General features: G+C 52.8%; 1 protein-coding gene across 7 annotated transcripts in view; it reads left to right on the top strand.

Annotated features, from left to right (window-relative positions):
- The window catches only part of SIL1 (SIL1 nucleotide exchange factor), a 308,254-nt gene extending 298,688 nt beyond the window's left edge, over positions 1-9,566 (top strand). For all 7 annotated transcript variants that reach the window (XM_036846347.1, XM_036846353.1, XM_036846349.1 and 4 more), the window contains 3 exons: positions 4,067-4,163; positions 4,608-4,772; positions 8,748-9,566. In XM_036846347.1, coding sequence (XP_036702242.1) covers positions 4,067-4,163; positions 4,608-4,772; positions 8,748-9,104 — 619 coding nt within the window. In that variant the 3' untranslated portion in view covers positions 9,105-9,566. The remainder of the gene's footprint in view (positions 1-4,066; positions 4,164-4,607; positions 4,773-8,747) is intronic.
- The last annotated feature ends 6,699 nt before the right edge of the window (positions 9,567-16,265 follow it).

Raw genomic sequence — 16,265 nt, 5'->3', positions numbered from 1 at the left:
ATTCTGTAGACCTCACTCTGAGCTATTTTGGGCATTTCTTCCCCCAAAACATAGCAGTGAGCATTGAGAGCCCAAGGCTGAGCTGCCTGGAGAGAGAGGGGTTCTGAGAGCATGTTGGTGTCTGCCCCTCTAGGGCAGATTGCTCAAGAAAAGCCCTTCTCTGCTGTCCCTGCCTGGATGGACTGAGTGCCATCTGGAAATGCTAGCCTGGTTTTTCCTACCCTCCTGCTGTGTTTCCTCAGCCTCTTTGACTGGGTGGCACTGAAAGGCTTTTTTCGGAAGGGTATTGTATGGAACCCCTGATGTGTCTGTGGAGCCACTGAAGCCCTGAAGCCTGGGGTAGAGCTCAGAGTTACGTGGGTTCCCTCATTTAAGCTAGTCAGGGTGTGGGCCCAGGGCTGCTAAGGCCGCACTTGGCCACACTCAGCCACAGGCCCACATTTGGCCCATGGTCCTGCTCTACTTACCCAAGTTTTCAGGACTCTGCTGCAGGTGAAAAAGTAGATTCATTGCCTTATGAAAGTGATTTTTGCAAGTGGCAAAAGGCACCAGGCTTTCCCTTTTTCTCTCTGGTTTACTTCTCCTGTGTTTGAGTTCTATTCTTTCCTACTCTAAATGGCTTCCCTCCATGGGGATGGTTTGGGTTGGGACCTGCCCCCTCAGGACCACAAGGAGTGGAAGAGGCAGCCATCAGTGGAAGGGAAGAAAGGGGTGTCAGTGCCTGGTGAGGAAGAAAGGATGCTGGGCAGATACCGACACACACGGTGTAACAGAGTCGGCCTGACCTGGGAATGGTGGGCTATGCCTGGCTCAGAGTGTCCCTCCAGCTCATCTCCCACCCCGGGGTCACTGTCCTGAGGCAGGCCCTTCTCCTGGGCCCTCTCTTGTGTCTGTATGCCCTAGAAGTGCTTGTTTCCAACTCCCCGTTTTGCCTTGCGTGTGTTGAGGAAGGAGAAGCAGGAGCAGGTTCCACTTGCTGGGCAGGATATGGGTCCTGTGTCTCCCCATCCTCAGTCGCAGCCTGACCTGCCCTTGTGTCAGGAGTCAGCTGCACTCCTCAGCCCCGTTTTCTATGATTCTTCAGGGCAGCCTTCCACTGAATGGTCTTCTTGCCTCTCTGTACATGCTCATGCTGTTCCCTGAGCACATGCCTGTCGTCTGGTGCACAGGCTGTCTTCCTCACTTGTACTCCAGTCTTCTGCAGTCTCTCTTCTTCCAGGCAGCCCTCCTGGCTCTTCCAGACCAGACTTTCTTATTCTTTCTCTGAACCCCCACAGACCTTAGGTTCAGAGCCACCTGGTACGGCCTAAAGTTACATAGCCGTTCATTTATTCACTCTGAAACCTGTAAGTAGGATATGGTGGTGTGGTGTCTCTCCTATGTGTGGAGCCTGGCTTGTTGAGTGTTGAGTGGCAGAGAACAGGCTGAGTGTCCCCAAGGATCTGTTCTGCACATGGGGCTTCTCTGAGCAACTGCCTGGCCAGTGCCTTGCCTCTAGATCTTTCCTAGGACAGTGCTTTCTGGCCCTTTCTAACTCACATCGTGGCTCTGATGGACAAAAATGCTGGGGAAGCCATATCTCTTCTTGGCTTTTGGCATCTTTTGTTTACTCCCATTGGCTTATTCTTTCTCTGGAGGATCCTAGGAACTTGCCTACACAGTATGTGCCCTCCCCTTTTGCCCCTGGTAGTTTGTTTTATTGTTTGTGCTGTGGTTCCCTTTGGGGTTTGAGTCTTCTCTCCCCTTCTACCAGGTGAAACCTGGGTGGGCAGAGTCCCAGTATTCTTCATGTCTCTCCCCTCTCCCAATACTGCCCCAGTTGGTGACAGGGCTGCTACTCTGGGAGCTGCTTAGGCTGGGTCTCCTTGGAGGCCCCTCTGCTCCTGAGCTCTGAGCTTGTCTTTCGGGGTTAGCCAGGTGATTGTTTCTGGGTCTTGTTCTCAGCAGATCTGTAGACAAGGATGAAGCTTCACATGACGTCTTTGGAGGGCCTTGTCTGTGCCGCTCTGCAGGCCCACTGGGGATGGGGCTCCTAGGTGCTATTCCCTGAGGCTGATGAGATGTTGGGCCTCACAGCCCCCCTTCCTTGGGAGGCTGCGTTTGACGTTTGTGTGAATTTCTCAGCGTGGTCGACTTCTTTTCCTAGACCCTGCCTGTTGTGGGTGAGCGTTCCTCAGACACATGACGGCAGAGACAGCCCTAATTAACTCACGCTTTGATGAAGCAGCTGACTTTCTCAAGTTGGGGGAGCAGGGGGCAGGGGAGAGGCTCAGCTCCATACTCTGTGCATCGGCGCCCACCTGCCTGTCTGGAGAGGAGCTGTCAGCCTTCTTCCCCAGGGGCCCCAGTGCATCTCCAGGCTGCTCCTCAGACACAAGTGAAGTTGCAGTGGGAAAGGCCGGCACCCACCCTGCGCATCCTTTTGCAGAGAAGATGCAGAGGGATGCAGGCGCCTCCCATTTTACAGCAGGAAAACTGGCTCCATGTGCTAAGTCTGCTTCGAACCTTGAAGCTGGTGCCTGGTAGGAGTAGTGGGTGGACCATCAAGGACTCACTTGGGCCCCATTACCGTACCATCCGGCCCGCTTGTATGGGGTGCCTGCTGTATGCCAGGCTGTCTCCTGTGAGCAGCAAGCAGTGTGCTCTCTCTCTTGTTACCTGCCTCCCCTTTTCTCTGGGTTTTGGACCAGGAATCGACTCTCTGATTTGTCTGTACTCTGCCTTACTCTCCAAGATGTTCTGAGGGCCCCCTGCTAAGATTGGGGGTTAGGAGAAACAGGTGCTTTTTGGGTCTCCAGGGTACTTTGTGGTGGCCATGCTAAGATAAGGCAGCCAGAGCCCAGAAGAGACTGGGTGCCCTCTGTGTGCTTGCTGTCTGGGTGAGGGTGACAGCCACTGTCTCACCTCTGGTCCAGCCTCTCCTCTTGTTGCTGGTCTCAGGCTTTTTACATGCCTGCCACCTTTCTTTTCTGAGGCCTCATAAGCTGCTGATGAGGGAGTCTTGACCTTCCTCGAAGGCCTAACTACACAGATCCCTGCACTTGGCACTTGCTCCTTAATTCATCATCAGTTTGATCTTAGAAAGTAAGGGGTTCCCAGCCATGTCCCTGTCTGGCACCCTGCCCTAGAGGAGGTCTCACCCTCCAGGACCCCCATCCTTTCATCCATGAGCGCTTTGCCTGAAATATTTGTTTGAAGCTCATCACTCTTTCTCTAGCCCAGAATGGGGACTGGAGTTCCAGAGGCAGCTCTGGGTTCTTTGTGTTTCAGTGTTGCCCGTTTGTTGGTTGATGCAGTCATGGTTGTACACATATGTTGCTTCATTCACTCCTTACTGTCCAGGGCCCTACGCCATGGCAGACCCTGTGCTGAGTGCTGAGATACAGGGACAATCATAGTAGCAGCTGTCACATAGTGGAGAGTCCAGCAGGGAGGCAGCTGGGTTTGTCCTATTTGGGGATCTACTCAGGGATGCAAAGGCTCCCTGGATATTGTTCTTTCTGCCTGCCTCCCTCCCATAAGTGTTTACTCCATACTGTCTGTGTGCTGCACCCAGGAGGGGAGAGAGAGGAAGGGGTCTCTGGCCCTGGAGCTCCACACCCTGAAAGGAACAGATCGTTAGTGATTCCCCGGAGTGTGATGCACCTGGGATCATGGAAGGGGGAAGCACGTAAGGCTGGCTTGAGGAGCGTGGAGGAAGGCTTTCCATAGGAGGGACACTGAAGTAGCACCTTTAGCATCAGAGGGATCTTAAAATGGTAGAGGTGATTTCCATTCCCAGATCACCCCAGCCCATTGGCTGATAGGGAGTGGACACTGGCCTGGGGCCCTTGGCCCTGTTGTCTGTGCCATAGGCCATTGTACCCAGGTGGACCTACATCAGTTTGTTTCTGTTTCCCCAGATAAGTTCTAGGTTGTCCGGAGTGGGAACACCCCCTGTGCACCTTGTTCCTCCCCAGGGATGGCTGCTGTGGTGGTAGCCCTCTTACCTGGGTTGGGCCCAGGGGCGTACCGCCAAGTTGGTAGGTAGGTGCAAAGTCCTGCTTTCCTGTGCTTCCCCCTCCAGCAACCCAAAGGTCCAGGTGGAAGCCATTGAGGGAGGAGCCTTGCAGAAGTTGCTGGTCGTTCTGGCCACGGAGCAGTCTCTCACTGCAAAGAAGAAGGTATGTTTCTGCTGCCTTTTTCCCGCCCAGACCCCAGCACACCTGTGGAGCCTAAAAGGCGAGGGTCCCTTTCCAGGTTGTACACATCACCCTTGGGGGCCTGAGTGGCCATCCGCTGGGTGGCGTAGGGGGAGAGGTCCCCTTCACCTAAAGCAGCACAGCAGCATGTGAGGCGTCTGGAGGCCTGCTCCCATGGTGCAGTCTCAGGTTCAACACCCTGGCTTCCTGCCCTGGGCCTCCGTTTGTCCACTGGGTGGTGTTGAAGGTGTCTGATGTCTCTCCTGGCTCTCACAGCCCTGGGTGCTGGGGTGAGCTGTACCCAAGGGTGGTGGGTGGGGCCAGGAAGAATGGGAGCTGGGCTGGGGTAGCTGGGGCACCTCTGGGTGCCTGCCCCAAGGCCTAGTTTCTGTGGCTCCTCACCCATCTGGATCTGTGCCTCCCCAGGTTCTATTTGCCCTGTGCTCCTTATTGCGACACTTCCCCTATGCCCAGCAGCAGTTCCTGAAGCTGGGGGGGCTGCAGGTGCTGAGGAGTCTGGTCCAGGAGAAGGGCATGGAGGTGCTGGCCGTGCGCGTGGTCACTCTGCTCTACGACCTGGTCACTGAGAAGGTGAGTGCCCAGGCCTGTCCTGCCTCCCGTGCACTTTGCTTTGTGTTTGTTTCTGGCCATTTGACCCTCCCCCCTCCCCCCTCCCCATATCTTCCATCCATTCCCTCCATCCTCATAGCTGAGTATCCTGAGCAAACATGCCAGCCCTGAGCTGGGCAGACAGGGATGCTGTGGAGCCCAGGATTTCTGAGATGTCAGGGCGGATGTCCTGTGGGAAGCGGCTGCTGAGCTAAAACCTGAGGGCTGGTGAGGAGTGGGAGGGGAGGAGGGGGCGCTGGCAGTGGTCAGGGCCAAGTGTGCAAGCACAGGGGTCAGCATGATGAAGGGTCAGTGTGACCAGAAGCCAGAAACAGCCAGTATCAGCCCTTCATGGAATAAAAGGTCATTTGGCTGAAACATAGGGTGCGGGTGACCAGGAGCAGGTGGGATGGAGCAGCTGTGTCTGGGAGCCATCACAGCAGCCAGGAGACTGAGGAGCCAGGGGCTGGAATGATGCTGAATCTTAAGATTCTAGAAACCTGGAGGTGCCTTCTCTGGGAGCTTTGGCTCTGGGCAGGGACTCAGACTGGCTGCCACTGAGGGACCCAGGGACCCACGGGCTTGCCATCTGGGAGGAGACTTGGTGCCCAGACCACTTTGGTGTTTGTGAGCCTGAGAAGTGTCTTAATTAAGGAGAGGGTAAAACCAGCCAGGGCTGATTCTTAATTCAGCTGCTGCAGAGAGCATTGGCAGGGTTTTCTCAGCTGCCTCTCTGGGGCCACACTCTCCCTACAGCCAACTGCGGATTAGTGGAGCAGGGCTGGGCAGCCGCTGGAAACCACTTCTGAATGCTGGAGGCAGAGGGGCCCAGCCCTTCCTCCCTGCCCCCCCCCCTGTGCACCCCTCCCCCCAGGCCTCAGGCCAAGGATCAGGGTTGTCTGTTGCTGCTTTTCTCTCCACCTGTTGGCTTTTGTGTGTGTGCACTCACTCACTCTGTCTGTCTCTCTTGTCCTGTCTTGTCTCTCAGTCTCTCCCTCTCTCTCTCCCCCTCTCCCCCTTTCTCTTCCTCCACCCCTCTAAGCTGCAGAAACCCAGTTTCTCAGAACAGCAGGCAGCCATGTGGTCCTCACGTCCAATTAATAAGGCCGGGGCACAGCTGACATCCTGGGAGTGGGCCAGCAAGCCAGGGGAAGGACATGTACATAGGCTTGGCATTTCCCAGGAGGAACCTATCACTTTCCCCTCGTGACTTGGGTGTCTCTTTGCTGCCCTCAGCCCTGGCGTAGCGGGCCCTGTGACTTTGCCTCATCCCCGGAGAGCTACCACTGGCAGTCTCACCAAGGCTGCCCTGGTGAGAGGCAGGCCCCTGAGTCAGCTGGCCCCGGAGCCGGCCTTTGAGGCTTTGGGGTGCTGTGAAGATCAGGGAGGGAGTGGCGTCTCTCTGCAAACAGTATGGAGACAGCCATCCTCCTGCGGGAGGAGGACGGTGGAGGAGTTTCAGCCAGAGAGTGTTAGAACAGATGACAGCCATACTTTACACTTGAGGCAGTCAGGGCTTCTTGTTCTTATGGTTTCTCAGAGAGAGTAAAGAACTAGTCAAACTAGCCAAACCCATCTGGGGATGGGTCCAGAGCTGCCTGAAGGTAGAGGTGTGACAGGTTGCCAACCGGAGGGTGCCATGCACCTTGAGGGCATCATTGGTGTCGGGAGGTAGCAGCTGAAGGCAGAATTCCCATGAGAGTGTGGGACCACCTCTCAGATTGTTAGGGTCCTTGGCTCACCGGCTTACCCCTTCTGTGGTCTGCCAGACCCCAGGCATTTCTTCTTCTGCCCCTTGGCTCTTGGTGGGCCCTCCACTAAGAAACTGTGCCCTGACGTCTGGGCTCCTGCAGAGCTGGGATGCCCTCCTGTGGTCATGAGCCCACGTCCTCTCGTGCCTTCTTGGAGCCAAAGGGCCGCAGAGGTGACCTGCCCGCTGGTTCCTTCCACAAGTGTTGACTGGTCGTCTGCCCTGCCAGTGCTGTGCCAGCCCCATGGTCCCTGCCCTCCTGGTGCTTTCAGGCAGACATTTATCAGAGAATCTCCTAGAGCATGTAGGCCCTGGAGGCTTATGATCAGGGCCCTAACCTCTTCTGAGGAGTCAAAGGAGGTGCTGAGTGAGAAATGAGGGGTGAGTCAAGTTGACTGTGGAGTCAGTGTTGGGTGAGAGGGTGCCTGGAAGTGGGAGCTGCACATACATAGGTCCTGGGGGAGAGTTAGTGTGACAGGTGCCAGAGTGAGGGCATGTGTGGGGAGGCGCCCACGTGCAGGCAGGGGCAGATCCTGAAGAGCCTCCAAGTCCCAGGGAAGGGAGTCAGTCTTTATCATCAGAAATGCCAAGTTGTGAAGGGTTTGGGGCTGTGCCACATTGTCTGCTGTCAGAGGACTGGAGGATGCAGGCTGGGAGCGGGAGGCAGGGGACTGCAAAAGTGCAGTGAGGAGCAGGGCCCATGGAGCAGAGAGCTGGGAGGACTGGGATGTGTTTGGAGGTGGAGCTGGCAGGACTTGGGAGTAGGTTAGGAAAGGACTACTACATCCCTCTCAGCTTTTTCTGTCCCAGGATGCTGACCCCCCTCCTCCCCTGCTTCCTCTGCCAGCTCCAGCAATCGCCAAAGCCATCAGGTGGTCCACTGTGGCCCCTGATCTTTTTCTGGGCTTCCCTCTTGCCTTCCCTGTCATCTGCATGCCTCATCCTCCCCTGGAGTTAGGGCAGTGATTTCTTCTTTCTCCTTGCAAGCACATTTAGTACAACCAGTATGGGACATCTCTACCCACTGCCGACCCTCCATCTCTGCATAGCCTTCCTCTGACATTTGAAGTAAGTTGGTAGACTCCTGGTGGCTTGCTGTGATGGTATAGTGGTTAGTACTCTGCATTGTGAAATAAGTTGGTAACTTGTCAGGTTTCAGATGTTTCCTTTCCTGCCTCGGGCAGCCTGGCAGGATCGGTTCCCACCATATTCTGATGGGGCTGGGTTTCTGCACTTACCAGACACAGGCCATGCATGTGACTTCCTGCCCAAACTTTCCTCAACTCCCCAGGCCCTCAGCATAATGGCCAGGGACGCCCAGGGCTCTGAGCATTCTGGGCCCCAGCCTGGCCCTCGTGCCCCATCGACCATAACAGCCTGCTGGTCTTCAAACATGAGGTGGGCCCAGGCCTATTGTCGCAACCCTCCTGTGTGTGTGGACCCTCCACCCTTGTCCCCTTGGGCAACTCCCACAAGCCCCTCAAGACTCAGGGAAATGCCAGCCTCCTCTGTCGCCCATGCCCTAACTCCTCTGAGGGAGTGGATCTGTAGTTGTGGTGATGGCGATGTGATGCTGCTGCTGGTACAGCTAACGTTTGTTGATGGCGAAGCTCACATTGTGGGTGTGCTCTGTGTGCTGGGCACTGGCTGCATGGTCACTGTCCCACTGAGTCCTCCCAACAGTCCTGAAGGGCTTACGTCCTCTCCTCCACATGAGAGATGATGGCATTGGGTCTTAGGGAGGCAAATGCTAGCCCAAGGTCATTCCGTCATTCAGCTGTCAGTGGTGGAGCAGGAATTTGAATCCAGACTGTCTGCCTTCACACCACCCTGCTGGATGAAATGTATCATGATATTTAGGACTTATTCAGTTAATGTTTAATCTCCTGCTAGATCCTGAGCTCCTTGAGGGCAGGGACCATGTCTCCATCTTGGTTTCTCCAGCACCTGGCACATTACACAGTTGTTTTTGATGAGTGGATGGATGGAGAGATGGGTGGACGTATGGATGGGCTGGAGAGCATGTGTGAAGCTGTGAGTCCAGTTGGCCTTCTCCCATGAAGGGCCTTTGAGGCCCACGGGAAGGAGGAAGAGGGTGCAGACTCATGGGTCAGCCATGTGCCTTCGAGTCTGAAAGGCAGGGCTAACTGCTCTCTGTGTGTTCTCTCCCCTTCCCACACCCCGGCCCCTGGCCATGCGGATGGCAGATGTTTGCTGAGGAGGAGGCCGAGTTGATGCGGGAGACGTCCCCAGAGAAGCTGCAGCAGTACCGCCAGGTGCACCTCCTGCCAGGCCTTCAGGAACAGGGCTGGTGCGAGATCACTGCCCACCTCCTGGCACTGCCAGAGCACGATGCCCGCGAAAAGGTCCTACAGACGCTGCGTGCCCTCCTGGCCACCTGTCGGGACCGCTACCGTCAGGACCCGCAGCTCAACAGGACGCTGGTCACCCTCCAGGCTGAGTACCAGGCACTGGCTGCCCTGGAGCTCCAGGATGGCGAGGATGAGGGCTACTTCTGGGAACTCCTGGGCTCTATCAACAGCTTGCTGAAGGAGCTAAGATGAGGCTGCCCCTGACACTGGGACTGGACTGGGACGCTGCTCGTGAGGCTGAGGGGCACCAGCTGGGGTGGGCTCTTCAGGGGATACCAGCTAGGAGGGAGGACTTCCCCACTGGGGCCTGGGCATCATCTGGGCAGTGCTGGCCTGGCCATTAAATGGTAGCATGAAGGCCATTGTCTGTCTGTTTACTATGTGTCTGTGCAGACTGGGCACAGTGCTTTGGTGGTCTTTGGGTGATAGGGCCCTGAGGTCCCCAGGTGACGTGCTGGGTGGTCAGTCCAGGGCATCCAGTAACAGGCCCCGTGGGGAGGGTCTGGGCCCAGGAGTTGGAAAACCCCAGTTGGGACCCAGCTGTTTACCAGCCAGTGGCTCTGTGACTTTGGGAAGTCATTTAACTTCCCTGAGGCTGTTTCCTCATCTGTAAAAGGGGAGTGCTATTAATTGAGAGAAAACATACATAAAGCACTACACCAGTGCCTGGCACTCGTGCTTGTCCCCTCCTCACCCAGCTATGCAGGGAGATCTGGGTAATCATCTCACTGCCCCCTTCATCCTGTGCCTACATATTAGTTTCGAGGCCACTGGCACTGGCAGAAGCCTGAGGGCATCTCCACACGCAGGGATGCTGTGTCAGCCCAGGCAGCTGATGGGCGAGGCTGGAGCTTTTGGCACTGGGGTCCGGGTGGTGGGACTGCGGTGGCTTCGTGCACTCGGGAGGCCTTTGGGTGTAGGCCTAACTCTGGGAGAGGAGTAATCTCGATAAAGCTGGTAGTGGGAGCCCAGGCCTGCCGGGCCCACCTGACGGGGCAGAGGTGCTTCTCTGTGCCCTTGCCCCTCTCCTGTGTCTGTGGTGATCTGCGCTGAGCTGGAGGAGGCGGCCTTGGAGGCAGGGGCAGCCGAGCCTGACAAGTCGCGGCTCCCACCCCAGAGAAGCTGGGAGCCTGCCGCAGGTTGCCACGGCAACCCCTGCTCTGGGCTTTCCTGATTTGGATTCTGGTGCGTTTGTTTTTCTGCCTTTCCCAATGCACCAGAGGCTCACTCCTGCTGCTCAGGCAGCCCCTCCCAGCCTCCATGTAGAAATCTCCCCATCCTGGCCTTGCGTGTAGAAATCTCAGCTTCACTGAGCTGAGGGGAAACTGAGGCCCAGAGAAACCTGGGGCAAGTTGGTGGCTTCCTTCCCTGCAGTCCCTTTGCTCGGCCTCAGACCCTCCCCTGCCCACCTCATGCCACAACACACAGGAAGCCTGGGAGTGCTGCTGGCTGTAGAGAGCTCTCCCAGGAGGGCAGGAGGAAAGCAGGAGTCTGTTGAGCCAGGGTAGGATGCCTCAGGGCTCGGCCGTTGTGGGGATCAGACCCAAAGTCTATCAAGTGTTGGATACCTACTGACTCACTGCCTTTAAAACCTCTCAGTAGCCTTCGAAGTACATTTTACATATGAGGAAATCATGGCCAGAGAGGCTAAATGATCTGCCTGAGGTCACACAGGTTGTGAGTGACAGAGCTGGAGTTTGCTGGGCTGACCATGATGTGGAAAGCTTGAATGTTTGGCTCAGAAAAGGATCATTTTAATTTGACAAGCAGTGGTGGGAGGGCCAGGAGAGATGGCAGAGCAGGGCAGAGTGCAGAAAGGAGGTGCTGGGACCTGGCTAAGGCCAAGGTCAAGAGTCACTTTAAAGAGGGTGTCAGGAGACTCTCAGGTGGGTTTGAGAAAGGGGGAAGGTGAGACATAGGGGAATGGGGCTGCCCTGGCACATGGAGAGAGGGGAGCTTGGACTTGGGAGCAAGTCTGGTCTGAGTCTCGGTCCTGGCAGAGGTGAGCACTGAGGCAGTAGGAGCAGGTGCACTATTTGGATGAGGGCTGACAGAAATGTGGGGAGCTGTGGAAGAAGGGCTTGTGAGGCCCCTGTGGTAGTATCAGGCTAGGACTGAGGATCCCCAGAGCCACTGAAGCTTCTTTAACCACCAGGGTCTGATCTGGGATATGGGAAGGGGTTCCCACAGAAGGAGTGACACTAGTAGAGGCCTAATTGAGGACCCCAGTATCTCTTCTGCCCTCAGGTATGCTGCATAAAATAGCATACCTGTAAAGTGGAAAGGAGATTTTGGGCCACGAACTCTTGGGGAGAGGGGACCCTGGGGCCGAGAAAAGAGCATATGGGAGGTGAGAGAGGGGAGCCAGACCAGTGCCAGGCTGCCACAGCCGGGTGATGGGACTGTTTCTCCCTTCTTCTCCACTTCACATACACACAGACAAGGCGTCAGGGAGGGTGCAGCTTGGTCTGCAGTCTGTCTTCTCAGTGGCCTCATCTGGGTTCATCATGGGCCTCTGACTTCTTGGTCCTGGGCCCTGAAGCAGACCCTCCAGGGGACACAGGCAGCAGTGTGACCCAGGGCTCAGGCTCAGGCGGCATGGGTGTGGATTCTGGTTCTGCCACCCAGTTCATCAGTGATTGTTGTCTGCAGGTCTAGGAGGAGCCCTTTTCTGCCTTCCCTTTGGGTGCCATCCTGGGGGCTGTGCCCAGGGAGTGTGACCTGGGCTTGAAATTAGGCAGAAAGTGGTAATGGTGGGGGGGGGCATAGTGACCAGACTTGGGGTGATTCAGCTTCTTCCTGCCAGGGCCTGGAGGCCGTTTATTTGTTCTCCAGCCCCTGTCATGTGGTGGGGCCCCAAGGCTCTTGGCCTTCTGGCAAGGACTGGACTGAGAGCTGTGACTGGCTGACACCCTGTAGTCCCTGGATGATTGCTGGTTCCCTGCTCCTCAGCTGGGCTGAACCAGGCCCTCTGTGTGGGAGGCTGACAGGGGTGGGGAGTAGGGTGGGGGCCCTAAGTCCTCTCTCCATCCCTCAGCAGGCTTGGTCTTTATTAATCCACTTGTTCATTCATTCTTTCATTCAAATTGTATTTGTTGAGCACTTACTCTGTGTTGGGCCCCCCTGGCCTGAGATTAGTAAATCACAGGCCCTGCCACCAGGGAGCTCACAGTCTGGTGGGGAAGCAGTTGAGCATGACATGTACTGTGGTGGGGGAAGCCTTGGTCAGTTGGAGCTGAGGAGACCCCTCACCTAGTTGAGGAGGTCAAGGAAGGCCTCCCAGAGCCGGTGGTAGCCAAGCTGTAGCCTGAAGGACATTTGAAGAACAAGCCAAGTGGAGTGGGGAAAGGGTTTCCAGCCTGAAGATAGAAGAAGGCCTGAGGTTGAGAGAGAGTGGTCCATTTGAGGAACCCAGTTCACCATAGGTGGAGGAAGTGCCAGGGGTGAAGGGCCAGATGGCCAAGGTGGAGCTACAGGAGTCAAGGGGACCACATTCTCCAGCACCCTACCAGCCTTGCCAGGGAGCACGCCCTCGTCCCGATACAGCAGGGAGCAAGGGGTGGGTTTTAAGCATTCTCCTGGCTGCTGCTCACCCATTCATTTATTCAGTCCTTCTTTCGCAAACAAATCTGATTTAGTACTACTAGGACCCAGGTGCTGTTCTAGGGCATGAAGTGGTAAGTGGAACAGTGGAGGTGTGTGTGGGGTAGACCCTGACAAATAAGTATGTAATATGATGTCCGGCAGTGAGTGCTAAAAGCTGTGAAGAAAAATAAAGCCTGAAATGGGGTTAAAGAGTGTCAGGGAAGGCCTCTCTGAGGAGGTGCTGTGTGAACAGAAGGAAGCGGGGCAGTGAGCCCTGTGGGAATCTGGGGAAGTGCTTTGTAGACCAAGGGAATAGCAGAGGCAGGAACATGGCTGGGTGTTGGAAGAAAAGCAAGAGTCGGTGGAAGGGAGAATAGTAAGCAACATGGGGAGGGCAGATCCTGGCCGCTCTGGTAAGGACTTGAGCTTCTTCTTTGCGATGGGAGCCATTGGAAAGTTGTGAGCAGAGGAGAGACCCAACGTGACTGACATTTTAACAGGATCACTCATGTTGCTGTGGTGAGAATAGATGACATGGGCAAGGACGAAGCAGGGGGCCCGTGCGGGGTCAGATGTAGAATCTAGGTGAGAGCTGATACGGTGTGAACCAGGGTGATGATGGAGAAGGTGGTGTGAAGTGGTCAGACTCCAGATGTGTTTTAAAGGTCAAGCTGAGAGGACTTGCTGACTGACTACATGTGGTGTGTGAGGAAAAAAGAGTCAAGGATGAAGCCCTACCCGGGGACTTGAGCAAACTGGTGTGTTGGAGATGCTGTTTACAAAGTGGGAGGATAGAAGAGTAGGAGAAAAAAGATTGGGGCCTTGTGGTGGATGTTGTTTTGACATGTTTGTATTGAGATGTCGATTGGACATTCCAGTGGGGTTGCTGAATAGGCAGCTGGAGAGAGTCTGGAGCTGAGTGAAGAGGCCACCACCTGTGAAGAGAGAAACTCGGAAGCAGTGTGTGATGGAGCCAGCTCATAGCAGTGTGTGAGGCGTGTGGATATCAGAAACATTGTGAGCTGGTTGTGGAATACAGCCATTATTAAAAATCAAATTGGGGACTTCCCTGGCAGTCCAGTGGTTGAGACTTTGCCTTCCAGTGCAGGGGGTGTGGGTTCGATCCCTGGTTGGAGAGCTAAAATCCCACATGCCTTGCGGCCAAAAAACCAAAACATAAAACAGAGGCAATACTGTAACAAATTCAATAAAGACTTTAAAAATGGTCCACATCAAAAAAATCTTAAAAAAAAAAAATCAAATTGTATATACTTAAAATTAAATATTAAAAGAACAAAGGTAATTTTTAAAAACTAGTAAAAGAGCAAATTAAACCCAAAGAAAGCAGAAGAAAATAATAAAGATAAAAGCAGAAACCAATAAAATTGAAGACAGAAAAACTAAAGAAAATCAGTGAAATGAAAAGATGGTTCTTTGAAAAAGAATCCAATCAAAAAATGGGCAGAGGACCTAAATAGACATTTCTCCAAAGAAGACATACAGATGGCCAAGAGGCACATGAAAAGATGTTCAGCATTGCTAATTATTAGAGAAATATAAATCAAAACTACAATGAGATATCACCTCACACCTGTCTGAATGTCTATCATCAAAAAACCCACAAACAGGGACTTCCCTGGTGGTCCAGTGGTTAAGACTCCACACTCCCAATGCAGGGGGCCCGGGTTCGATCCCCGGTAAGGGAACTAGATCCCACATGCCGCAACTAAGAGCCCGCATGCTGCAATGAAGATCCCGCATGCCACAACTAAGACCCGGCACAGCCAAATAAATAAATATATATTTTTTAAAAATCCACAAACTGGATTTTGCTGGAGAGGGTGTGGTGAAAGGGAACCCTCCTACACTGTTGGTGGGAATGTAAATTGATACAACCACTGTGGAGAATAGTATGGAGGTTCCTTAAGAAACTAAAAATAGAACTACCATATGATCCAGCAATCCCACTCCTGGGTGTATATCTGGAGAAAAACAGGGTCCAGAAGGATACATGCACTCCAGTGTTCATTGCAGCACTGTTTACAGTAGCCAAGACATGGAAGCAACCTAAATGTCCATTGACAGAGGAATGGATAAAGAAGATGTGGTACATATATACAATGGAATATTACTCAGCCATTAAAAAAAGAATGAAATAATGCCATTTGCAGCAACATGGATGGACCGATGGACCTAGAGATTGTCATACTGAGTGACGTAAGTCAGACAGACAAAGAGGAATATTGTATGATATCGCTTATATGCAGAATCTAAAAAAAAATGATGCAACTGGACTTATTTACAAAACCCAAACAGACTAACAGACTTAGAGAATGAACTTATGGTTACGGGGGGGAAGGGTTGGGTGGGGAGGGATAGTTGGGGAGTTTGGGATTGACTTGTACACACTGCTATATTTAAAATGAATAATCAACAAGGACCTACTGTATAGCACAGGCTACTCTGCTCAATATTATTTAACAACTTAAATGGGAAAAGAATTTGAAAAAGAATAGATACATGTATATGTATAACTGAATCACTTTGCTGTATACCTGACACTAACAACATTGTTAATCAACTATACGCCAATATAAAATAAAAAGTAAAAGAGAAGAAAAAAGAAAAGCACTTATTAGCCCAGCCGCTGAGGGGGCTTTCTGGGGGCTTATTGGTAAGAACATGAGGAGAAGCAACTATCAGTCCGGGTAAAAGCTACCCTTTGCTAATACCTCTTGCCTTGGTAAAGGCGACACCTTTATTAGGTGGTGGTTGGAACAGCAGCCAGAGGAGATCAGCCTGCCCATGGGCACCTGCACCACTGTTCCCTAGCAACGTGCTCTAGCTGCGATGGACTTTTATGCTGGCGGATGGAAGTCAGATCTTGGTTGGCAAAGCCTTCTCTCCGGAGAAACTAAAACTCATAGAAAAGGTACACCTTAACTAAGGTGTACTTGGACTTTATTCCTTTTATCTCACCTTGCCTGGTACAATAGGGTAATTAATCTATCATTTGTTTTGAGTATGTTTAATTTCTTTATTGGTTTATTAAGAGACATCCTGTATTCTCTTGGCTAGTGAAATTATTATAATTCCCACAGTGAATCTGTGTTAAATAAATTGCAAAGACAAAAAAAAAAAAAGAATTACAGATCAGCATCCCTCATAAATGATGAGGTTGGGTGGCTTGGGGAGGGGAGATCTTGGAGGCTGTGGTAAGTACTTCAGATTTTTCCGCAGTCCCTAGTAAAATCCTCAATGCGAGCTCCTTGACAGAATATTAGCAAATTGAATGTAGCAGTGTATAAAAAGATACATCATCACCAAGTGGCGTTTATCCTGGGAATGCAAGACTAGTTCGACTCAAATCACCACATAAATAGACTAAAGAAGAAAAAGCCACATGATCATCCCAATAGATGCAGAAAGAACATTTGACAAAATTCAATATCCATTCCTAATGAAAACTCTCAGCAAATCAGGAACAGAAGGGAACTTCCTTAACCTGATGAAGGGAAACCACATAAAAACCTAGAGCAAACCTCAAACTTAATAGTCAAAGACTGACTTCTTTTTTTCTAAGATTGGGAACAAAGCAAGAATGCCGGCTCTCACCTCTCCTTTTCAATATTGTACAGGAAATCCTGGGCAGTGCGGTAAGGCAAGAAAATGAAATAAAAGGCATACTGAATGAAAAAGAAGAAATAAAACTGTCTCTATTCATAGGTGACACAATTGTCAATGTAAAAAAATCCCATGGAATGTACA

Source organism: Balaenoptera musculus, chromosome 3 (assembly GCF_009873245.2).
Source record: "Balaenoptera musculus isolate JJ_BM4_2016_0621 chromosome 3, mBalMus1.pri.v3, whole genome shotgun sequence".
NCBI lineage: Eukaryota > Metazoa > Chordata > Mammalia > Artiodactyla > Balaenopteridae > Balaenoptera > Balaenoptera musculus.
This window is presented reverse-complemented; position numbering and strand designations above follow the sequence as displayed.